The following is an 11,860-nucleotide window of genomic DNA, read 5'->3' as shown; positions in this document are numbered from 1 at the left end:
ATATATATAATAATAATAATAAGTAATGGAAAATAATTTAAAAAAGTAATTTTTTATGATAAAAGTTTAACACCAGATATTGCTTCACATTAGTTTTGAAAAGTTTTAAAAATATTTTTAAATTTCTGATGAAGTACCATATTTACTCAAATAATCTACATCTTCAAGTAATTGGCACATTCCATTTTTACTTTTCCAGCTCTGTTATATATAACAGAAAGAAAGTATGGCAATCAATAAAAAAATGACTCACCAAGATTTTTACATTTTTGGACTTGGACCTTGAAATGTTGAGGAATGCAAAAAATTTGGGGGTTTTTCTGTATGTATGGATGAAAGTCATCCAGTTGATAAGTGAAACTTGTCACTTGCAAAATAAGCAAAATGTTTGTTAACTGAAAGCACTCTGAACTTTGCAGGTTGTATTCACAAATTTGTTTCAGATGAACTGCACAATTTGATCTTTTGTCATGTTTTTGGAAATTATTCAAGATTATTCAAGTAAATATGGTAATTTGGTTTTATAGAATAAAATAATTTATTAGTGAAAACTAAAGATATATAAACTTGAATTTCTGTATAATTAATACATTTGTTTTATATAGTTTTATAATAAAATTTTTACATGTAATTCTTTTATTTAGAAGATGAAGTTAAAGAGCCAAAGAAAAAAGAACCAAAGAAGAAAGCAGAAAAGGTAAAATATATTTGACATTTACTAATAAGACAAGTAATCAGAATACAACAATTAATTGTCTTGTTTAAATTAAAAGTGCAATAATTTTTCTACAATTCCAAAATCAATGTTTAACTAGCAGAATCCATTGTATGTAGAAATTAATTCAGTCTTTATATACTGAATGAAGAAGCAGTTAATATTCAAGTAACAGCTATTCTATTGAAAAGCAATACAATTACTTTGTAATCATTAGAAATTACCTTTCTAATATTTAAAGAGAGGATTATAATAGTGATATTATAAATAACCATAAAAATTTATTTACATGTTAATTATAAAATTTATGAATATTTATTTGGCATTTTTAAGCCTGTGGAAGAAAAAAAAGAACTAAGTCTAGCTGAAGAAAGAGCCAAATTAAAGAAAAAAGCTGCTGAGAAAAAAGCTGCTGAGGCAGAAGTAACTGAAGAAGAAAAGATAAGGAGAAAAGGATCAGAGATTCCAGCTATAATTAAAGAACCTACACCAGAACCACAGTTAAAGAAAGTATTAAAAGAACCTGCTGCTGGTGGAAGAAGAGGTTCATTATTGGATACAGGAAGTCCTGCTGATTCACGCAGACCATCTCTTATTATTGCAGATGAGGTAAAATTATTTTTATTTTTATCTTCAGCACAATTACTTATAAATTATATAAGAATACAAATATGTGAAAAGATTTATTGAAATCATAACCGCATTATACATTTTCATATGTAGAATTTGATTAAAAGTTTTAATTTATTTTAGTAAATATAAAGAACTAAAAAATCTAACAAATTTTATATTTTGTATTACTTTAATATTATATAACTCTTTATAACAGAAAGATGAATCTGGTATGAAGAAACTTAGACCAGGAGAATTACTAGAAACCAGAAAAAGAAGACCAAGTGTTGATTTACGAAGACCAAGGTAAATTAATAAATAAGGATAAATTATTATTTTATTTTCTGTAATTAACAGTATTATATATTTATTAACAGCAGTTATCTAATAAAATAAAATAAAGTTGCAATAACAATGAATTATATTGTTTTCAGTTTACTTCTCTTAATATTTTAAATCTATTTATTAATACTAAATTGATTATTTTAATAAAACATAAATAATGGATTAGCTAAATATAGTTAAAATAATTGAACAAAGATCTTTCAAGTCAAGTCTTAAATTTCTTATAATATAAAGAAACTTCAGACTTAATTAAATGAAAAGAAAATCAGAGTCTGATTTCTGCAGATAATGTAAATCACATTGAAATTAAGCAGTCAATGCACCATTTCATTATTTTTTAAAAATAAAATTATAAAATTTGTATAATAGAATGTTTTAAATTTTATTTATGTAATTTGTAAAATATTTGTGCAATATTTGAGGTAGAGCATTAACAAATCCTCTTCTATAGGCTTATATAATTGAGTTAGTTCTCAAAATTTGATTGGATGGGTTCAATTAAACTTTGTCATTTTACATGAGCTGAGGAAATTAAAAATGTAATAAAACTAGGGGGTCCATGATTTTGTTTTAAGATACAAGGTTTTTATTCAACTATCCTGTCCATGTCCAACATCCAAGTGACATCATTGATGGCCCTGAAACAATATTATTGACTTGCTAGCACTTTGACTTAATTCTTAGTTCATGTTCATACAAAAAATGAACTGTGCCTAGCTTTTAAAATAAATTTTTATTAAAAATTTTGTGGAAATTTATAGGTCTACAATTTATTCAAATTGCAGCCTAAATAGAATTTCCATTATGTGTGTTTTGTTTTTGTTGACATAATTACAGAAAATCTGAAAATCAATTTTTTTCTTTTCTGCATATGATTCCTTTGTTTTAGATATTTGTCTAAGGTATGTTGATGAAATGATGATAATTTGGCAGAATAGACAAAAATTTTTTAAATTTTTATTCTATTAAATTATTAGAAGAAAGCATTGTCATCATCTTTGAATGTTTATTTCCTTGTAATCTTGTATGCTTTTGATTTATTTATTTATTTAATTTTTTTTTCTTGAACAAAATGCCTAATGGTTTAAAAATTCAAGATATTTTTCTTTTTTCTAATTGTTTTTAAAAAAGATAAGATAAAAAAGTTAGTATAAGTAGTATAATAAGAGAAATACAGGAGATCCTCATTATTTTGAAATTCAAGGGACAAAATAATTACAACTTTGAATTATCAAGTTTTGAATTATTTGACATTTACATATTTCTATACAATATGCCAAATGCTACATAATTGATGAAATCATGGGTGTCGGTTCTTTAAAAGTTGAGGTTGATGATGCATTGCTTAGAGTTAGAAAAATTTCGATACTTTGGATTATGTAAGTGTTCGATTGGTCAACAAGGAAAAAATCCAAGGAAAAAATTTGTTTTCATACAGAGAGAAAGTGCATTGCATTGCATTAAATTATAAATAATTTTTTCAATATTCTGAAGTATGGAATTCCATACCTGCAAAAATGTGAGGTATGGAGTCTTCCATACCTTCCATAGTGGAAACGACACCCCTGGATGAAATTTATTAAGCAAATGGAGTACAGCTACATTTACAGACTGTTATTTTCATTAATTAATAATTAATAATAATATAAATAAACTGTAGGTAAACAGCATGTATCCAATGAGAACCTCACAGGTTGCCATATAGGTTTTATAAAAAGTAAAGAAAGCAGAATAAAAATAATTTGGGCTACATTTTGATGAAAAGTAGCTTAAAAAGTAGTAAGTTGCCCAAACGTATAGCCCCTAGAGCCCTACAAATATCTATCTGCTACTCTTAGCCCAATCTTGGAATCCCAAAAACCAGCCACATTTTATGAGATAAGAGAAGAAAGGGTAGTCCATATGTACCTTAAGGTGACACCCAAAAATGTGTTAGTGTAAAAGCAAAGCCATATTTATCAGATTAGAGTTGTTCTTGGTCATGAAGATACTTCAATTTAAACAAAGTAGTTAACATATGCATATCACAGTTTGGACAGAATTTTCACTTTTAATTTTGAAGTAGTCATATTTCAAACTAACAAATTCCATAACATGTAAACCTCTATTTCCCCGGCTAAGACAGAAGTACAGTTGCAAACTAATGGGATTTTGAACTATCTGAGTTTTAATTAACAAGGATTTCCTATAATAATTTTCTTTATTTGTTTTGAAACTTCAATAAAAATATTTTCTATTTTCTTAATATCAAACCTACTAATAACCATCCTTAAAAGTACAATTAAATTTAATAATATCATTATTATTGCAAGTCAATAAACTTTTAGTCAAATACATTTATTTTTTTTTATTTTCTATTTAGCATTTCAGAATTACAAGAAAAGATTGATAAACCATCAACTCCTTTGAAACCAATACCTGAATCTGGAGAAGGACCACCTGCAATTGTTGATTATGAAAATAATGTTTGTGCAGTTGAAGGTGGCACAGCTTATATACCATTCCAAGTCGAAGGAAATCCAGTTCCAGATTTTCGATTTTATAAAGGAGTACAGGAGATATTTGAAGGTGGTAGATACAAAGTAATTACTGATGGGGATACGAATACTGTGTGCTTATGTATCAGAAAAGCTAAGACCAATGATGAAGGAAAATATAAAGTTGTTGCCTATAATAAACATGGAGAGGATAGCGTAACAATAACTCTGTTTGTCAGTGGTAAGAATTTTATTTTTTAATCATATCAAGTAAATATAAAATAGCAATGTAGAAAATTTTTTCCATTAAATAAAAAAAAATTTATTCTACAAAATCAGTTTTAGATTAAATGATCAACAATGATAGTGATTACATTAAATTAGAATTTTATTATCTATTTTCTTATGATGCCAATTCTACATCTTATTTTATTATTTGATGTGACAGCTGAAGATAATCATTAAAAACTTATTGGTTATATATTAAAAACTTATTGGCCAGTTATATTTTCCTTATATTTATTGAGATTTTTTTTTCTTTTATCTATTTAATTTTATACTCAAGTGTTGTTAAATTGCAAAAACTATTGTATAACTAGTTCCTTTCATTATAAAAAAATAATAGTACTAAAATATAAAAATTTGTGTAGTATGATAATATGATACTATTTTTGAAGACTATATGATCCAATCATTTCACACACTGCAAAATGTCATGCTGTGTTATTCTGGACACTGAACATGCAATGAATGCTGATTTTACTGATTCCAGATTGAGCAGACAGATGTCACAGGATTTACAAGGACTTATAATAACATATGCCAGGATTAAGATGCATGTGTTGTCATTGGTTAAAGAATGCATTCATTGTCCTGAAATGGAAAACCCATTATATTACAATTTGTCTATGGTGCATGATTTACAGAATATCTTTTATTCATTAATATTATTTTTATACCATTTTTAACTTATTATTTTGCTATAAATAAATAATTTAGAAAGTTAAAATAAAAGCATTGTAATATTTATGTTCTAATATTTTATAAATTCATTTTTATCTATTTTTTTTTTCATTTAGATGAAAGTGGTATGGATTTCAGAGCTATGTTGAAACATAGGTTAGTATTTTAATTATAATAATAATATTAATATAAAAATTAAAATTGGAGTAAATGTACTTTAATTTAATTAGGCTATATTGCTTTTTAATTAAATTTCTCTCATCTAAATTTCCATTATAAAGTTAGAATTTAATGAATTCAAATTTTATCGTTTAGTTTTTAAAATATTTCAAAAATATGTATGTCATTAGAATAAATATAATGATAGAAGAATTTTTTAAAGATTTTGCAGTAGTAATTATTGTCATTAATTTTAAAAAAATTTAAAATAGAGTAGAACTTTGATATCCAGAGTAATGTTCATCAATACTATCTTGGATAACAAAAAAGTCAGATAAAGCAGGCAACTATGGCCATTTTGAATTAAAAATTGAATATATAAAACATTTATATGATATTACTATTCAATCTCTTTTTATACCTTATTGAATTTAATGATATATAAAAAAACAATATTTACATTATTTAATATACAGCTAATACAATAGTTTTAAGGAAAAAAAATGTGCATTGTTGTAGTTACATTTTAATATGAATGTTTTTTTGGTCTCACATTTCAGTTAAATGATAAAAAATAACAGAAACATATAATTTTGTAATACATACAGTAGTGTATAAATACAGTTTGGTCTTGTTTTACCAAGATTGTGGAGCTAGAGGAGTCAGTAAAAATGGACAGTCTGACTTTGTCTCCTCTGTTTATAATATGCTTATTAATGTTTTAAAGTTTCTTTTATGAATTATAGTGTAAGAAAAGTAGTGTAATTCACCTACAGATTTGCCCCAAATAATGCAGAAACTAAGTTAACCAGGACTTGGATAATCAGGGTTCTACTGTATATAAATGTTTGTTTGAAATGTTTTATTAAAAATGTATAGAGTAGTTAGAATAAACAACTTTAAAAAAAAGTTATTTACAAGTTTAAAATCTGAATAAATTCATGCCATATATAAATTTTTTTGAGATTCAGATATTTATAATTACTGGTAATATAGATTTGTGAATTCATTCTAAAAATCAATGAATGCTGTAAATAAATATTTTTAAAACGTTAACTAAATTTACTAAGAGTTAATCAGCAAACTTATAAATGTCATCATAATTTTATTTTAAAATATGCATGTGTTTTTTTTATGAAGTGGAATTAAATTAAGTAAATTTAGAGTAACTCTTTAAAATACAGTCGACCCCCCTATAGCACTGTTGATTTTTCCGTTTTATATGAATTCCATGTTGTACGAGTTACTTAGATTTTACAAATGCATGTGCTGGGCTCTGAATGGCTCATGTATTTGTAAAATCTAAGTGACTCATACAACATGGAATTCATATAAAATGGAAAAATCAATAATGTTATGCGGGGGTAGACTGGTAATTTATTATTTTTTTGTTAAAATGTTATAAAACTCGGTTTATGTTTATGACAATAAATTCTATAATTTGATACAGTTCATTTCATAAGGATTTTTGATTAATTTGTAGAAAATAAATATAGTTATGGATGAATTGGAAAATAAATATTATAGATTTAAAGATAAATAATTAAATATTGCTTTATTATGTTTATTATCTCTTCATATGAATAAAAAAAGTTTTTATTGTTACTCTATGTAGTAGTATTAGATATTTCATTTTCTTACATTATATTAAAATGTTAGTTATTTCATCTTTAATGATTTTAATCTTTAAACTGATAATTTTTATATCAGCTTAAAGATTAAAATCATTAAAGATGAAATAACTAATATTTCTCATTTTATTTAGAATCATTAGATAATATTTAGTTTTAAAAATGATTTTAGAAAACTTTATTTTCTTGATATTAACAAAGACAATAAGAAATCGATAAATTTTTTTGTTGATTTTTGGTGACAAATATTTCTCTTATTACAGTACTTTCTCATTGTAAAAATATAATGAATTATAAACCAATTATTATTTATATGTTTGAAATAAAATGAAATAACATTTATTACGAAAGATGAATATACAAATATTAATTACAATAAATTTTATTTTGGTTATTTGGATTATTATTAAAATAAACTCTCTATATTATATTTTTTTTATAATTCAAATATCTGATTTAAATTTTTTAGACAATATGCTAAATGGGGTAGAGATCCTAATGATCCTGACTGGGGAGGTCTAAAGGAGACAGAACAAGATAGGAAAGGAAGTCTCAAAGAGGCAAAGGTATTTATTATATTATTTATTTGCTTTTAAATTAATTAATTGATATTTTTATATATAATGTTCCATAAATATTATTTAAAATAAATCATGTATGAAGTCCTCTCTAATATTTTTGTTTTAAATTTCTTCTCTTATGTTTGTAATATTGTAATTTGATGATAATTATTTCAATAAATTAAGTGATATATAAATATATAAAAGTTACTTTGTTATCTAATACTAGCAGACCCAGCCACGTGTTGTTGTGGCTCAAAATGTATCTATTATAAATTTATAACACTTCCTCCGTGGGGGGGAATTTTTCGAAAAATTTCTTCTTAGTGTACATTCTGTTGACGTATCCTATTAAAACGCAATCAAAAATGCAAAAGCCCGCATCTAAAATAGTATAAATAGAAGCAGAGTTCTTTACTGTAAGCCTTAATCCTATCTCTCTCCCCCTGCAGGGGGAATATTGAAAAATTTCTTCTTAGTGTACATTCTCTTGACGTACCCTATTAAAACGCAATCAAAAATGCAAAAGCCCGCATCTAAAATAGTATAAATAGAAGCAGAGTTCTTTACTGTAAGCCTTAATCCTAACCATCTCCCTTCAGTGGGGTTGAATTTTGACATGTATATTATATAAACACATGCGTATTTCGAATGCAGTGTTATGTCAAAATTTCAAAGGAATCGGTAGGAACAAACGAACATTACATTTTTATTTATATAAATAGATAGATGATCTGCTTTAGTTCATTTTCACAGAAAAGCAAACTTAGGGTGTCGTACTCGTAGCGCCATCTGTTAGACATAAAAGCCTTAACCTAGATTATATATTTTAATTTATATGAATGTTTAACGGAATAATATACAGCCTATGTCCACCCTGAAGTTCCATTCTAAATATTAGTGAAAGAATTTTTGAAATCGGATGAGTAGTTTTGGAGATTACCTGCTGCAAACAAACTTACATACTTACAAATATTACTACTTTATAATATTAGTATAGATTAATGAATGTTGATAGACTAAACTTCTTTAATTTATAATTACTTAATCTGTTATCAAACTGTATTTACGCAAGGTAAAATGTAAAAATAAATTCATAATATTATAATTATCTTATTATAAAGTTTAATTAGTTTTTACAATATTCAATTACAGAGTTATTTTTAAGTTTTATTGTTCATTAGTTATTAAATTAATAGTTTTAAGTTGAATTTTTAGCCAGAAAACAGTTAAAAGAGTTTTTAAAAAGTGTAAACATTATTAGATGGATATTGAAAGGAATTCATATATATACACTGTATATTGAAATTAACTTCTTTTATCTATGTATTCTAATTTTAATCTATATATCTATGTAATAAAAAATTTCTTACTTTTCTACGAAAATATTAATGTATTATGTGTAAAAATTCTGTTTTCAGAATCAAAACTTCAACAGAACAGTTATGTATTTATTTACTTTGATATCTTTACGTTAAATAAACAATCATTTTATTATAAAAATTACAAAAATATAACAAGAAAGTTATATGTTTATCTGAGATTACCTTTTATAGCAAATCAGCTTCATTTATTGAACAGACTTTTCATTTCATAATCATACATGGGGGCTTTACAATCCATTTTAAATTAGGAGCAATTTTTTTGTTAATGGAACAGTTTTGTTTATTTATTTATTAATTTTGTAATAATAGAAATCAAAATTTAAAATTCAACTTTTAATTTGGTTTTTTTAAAGATTTTAAATATATTAATTATTATTAAATAATCATTTTAAATATTTTAATTTAAAGTATTTCCTTTTATACAGTATTAAATGTGGTATCAATATTATAGTATAAATTTATATGTTGATGTAACATTTCGATTTCTTGCTTGAATTTTTATACTGAAATTAAGAATTTTTAATATTGAGAATTTATCTTTAAATATTTGTAAGCTGTTATTAAATTTCTGTTTTTCTGAGTGTCAATTTGAAATATTCACCAGTTCAAAATTATATTTGTAATAATAAACATTTATATAAAAATATTCATAAATTTCAAAATTGAACAAATGAGTCTAATGTCTCATTGTAATGTACAAAGATTACTACTAAAATAGTCTAAACTCTAAAGTATGTCAATAGAATTTACTTTAAAGTTGGATTTAACTCAAAAATTTAAATCCTAGAAAAAAATTATTCAAAAGTAATAATTTTCAATTATTAGAGTTACATGGAATTATTAGTCGTCATCTAATAATGTGAAACAAATATTTTTTTTTTTTAATTTTAAAATTGTAAATGCATATTTTTTTTAATGACCTCAGCATTGTTTCAGTTTTGTAATAAAAAAAGTTATAGTTTCTAAACAAATTATATATATATAAAATTTTTCTATTTTTATTAATTAAGTAGTTAATTTCCAAAAAGAAAGAATTTTGCATCTGTATAATAAAGTTACCTTAGCCTTACTGACTGACTGACTTATTCACTCACCATCATTAAATATTTGAAGAATACTAGTAGAATCAGACTTCTTATAGAAGTCTATAAGAGTAGAATCAGACTTCTTATAGAAGTCTGATTCTACTCTTATAGAAAATGAAATAGTCTATTAAACAGGGATATTCAGTATATTATCAGAAAAATAAAAACAGGCAAATATCTTAGGCTCTATAAGATGTCAAAGTTTACCTCAAAATATCACAATGTAATTGGAAAATTAATTTAAATGCCATTTGCCTAGTTTAATTTTTTATTAATTGGCTCCATATTATTTTAAATAATAACATTCTCATTGGTTTAATGTTGATTACTATTTATTAGATGTTTAAAATATTATTTAGTTATTTAATTAATTGAAGCAGAGCATTAGTGAAGCTTCTATAAAGCTTACAGAATTGTGTTCATTCTCAAAATCTGTTCTATAGATTTTGATTAAACTTTGCCATTTCCCATTAATTACAATGTGGAATACAAAAATGCAATAAAAAATGGGGTACATGACTTTGTTTTTGAGATATAAGGTCATTTCACAAGCATGCACAATAAAGCAATATCACATGAATTGCATGACACAGTCACATGATATTTATATGGTCACTAGCACATCTTATAGAATTGAGTTCATTCTCAAAATTTCATGGACCGATTTTGATAAAACTTTGCCATTTTCCATTAATTGAGATGAGGAATCCAGAAATGTAATGTGAATCCATTTAAATGTAAAAAGTCCAGCAATGAATTGCTTTTTCTGGTAACATTTAAAATTCTGGTGGCACTATCTGTTATGGTATTTCATTTAAAAAACTGTTTACATTTTTTAATTATTATAAAATGGCAAAAATCTTAATTTTGAGAGTAGGGGTGGGTTTTATACAAAAAAATTGTAAATGTTAATGTGACCTGGGCTGAAAATCCTTGACTTCTGACACCAGTGTAACCTCCATCAGGTTGATATGGTAATGTAGGTCATGTGAGCAGTTGCATGTGCAGGTGATCGGGTGGGATGGAGTGAGAGACAGCGCACCGGAAGCAATTTATGCAGAGACTAGGTTAATGTAACAACTGTTTAATTGGAAATGATAGGCAATACATGACATACAATTTGTCGATAGTGAGTATAATAGATGGGTTCTTGAGAGAGAGTTTACAGTGGTTTGCGAGTTGATAAATACCTGGAGTAAGTAGAGGATGTCCACGAGGGTTGAATTGGATGTCGTTAAAGTGGTGATTGTTTCTTTTTTGTTAATCGTTGAGAAAGTTTACCCAAGAAGTTGTCATATAATTACCTCTTTCTAACCTGTTACCGGTGTGTCTACTAACTCTTAACGATCCAAAACGAATCAAAACTAACGTTTTCGAACCCTTAACCGGTTCTTCTTCAGGTTTTTTCGAATCTCTGATGGAAAATGCAGCTCGTAAAAACTTTAAATTCGAAATATGTAAGTTCGAATGCACGTTTCCCGTTTCCGTCGTTGTATGTCATGCGCAGTCGACTCCAAACGGGCTATCATAAATTACTATTCATAAACGCTAGCCACGCTGTTGATAACGTAATCTCTTCTTTATAATTGATGCATTGATTATCCTTAAGGTTAGCCAAATATATGCTGGCCGCCTCTAGCCATCTGATATGGTGTACGTGCCGTGCGGTGCGGATAATTCTTGCTTTCTTAAATTCGGGTTCTATATCTGGATCGGAAGCATATACTGCTAGGGTCGTCGTGTTCCTTTGTTTCTGAATATCCGCAGCGTGTTCTTTGAGTCTAACCTCTAAGGATCGCTTGGTGGAGCCCACATACAGAAGGTTTTTATCACATCTGCGATCTATAATCGGTATGCTGTAGACCCCTGACAGCTTATCCTTGTCCGGTTGATCTTTTCCGTTGGTTAGGATGTTGAAGATCGAAGCG

The 11,860-nt window shown here is 26.1% G+C and overlaps 1 protein-coding gene across 1 annotated transcript in view; it reads left to right on the top strand.

Moving 5' to 3' along the window:
* Positions 1–11,860, top strand: part of LOC111615272 (twitchin-like) — a 263,599-nt gene that overhangs the window by 85,881 nt on the left and 165,858 nt on the right. The window contains exons 23-28 of the mRNA XM_023356687.1: positions 645–697; positions 1,049–1,324; positions 1,545–1,633; positions 4,035–4,390; positions 5,229–5,268; positions 7,372–7,468. Coding sequence (XP_023212455.1) covers positions 645–697; positions 1,049–1,324; positions 1,545–1,633; positions 4,035–4,390; positions 5,229–5,268; positions 7,372–7,468 — 911 coding nt within the window. The remainder of the gene's footprint in view (positions 1–644; positions 698–1,048; positions 1,325–1,544; positions 1,634–4,034; positions 4,391–5,228; positions 5,269–7,371; positions 7,469–11,860) is intronic.

The sequence above is a fragment of the Centruroides sculpturatus genome, unplaced genomic scaffold, assembly GCF_000671375.1.
Source record: "Centruroides sculpturatus isolate CEXI.00-Female unplaced genomic scaffold, Cexi_2.0 scaffold167, whole genome shotgun sequence".
In the NCBI taxonomy this organism is placed as follows: domain Eukaryota; kingdom Metazoa; phylum Arthropoda; class Arachnida; order Scorpiones; family Buthidae; genus Centruroides; species Centruroides sculpturatus.
Note: the sequence above shows the minus strand (reverse complement) of the source record. Positions and strands in the feature narration are given on the sequence as shown.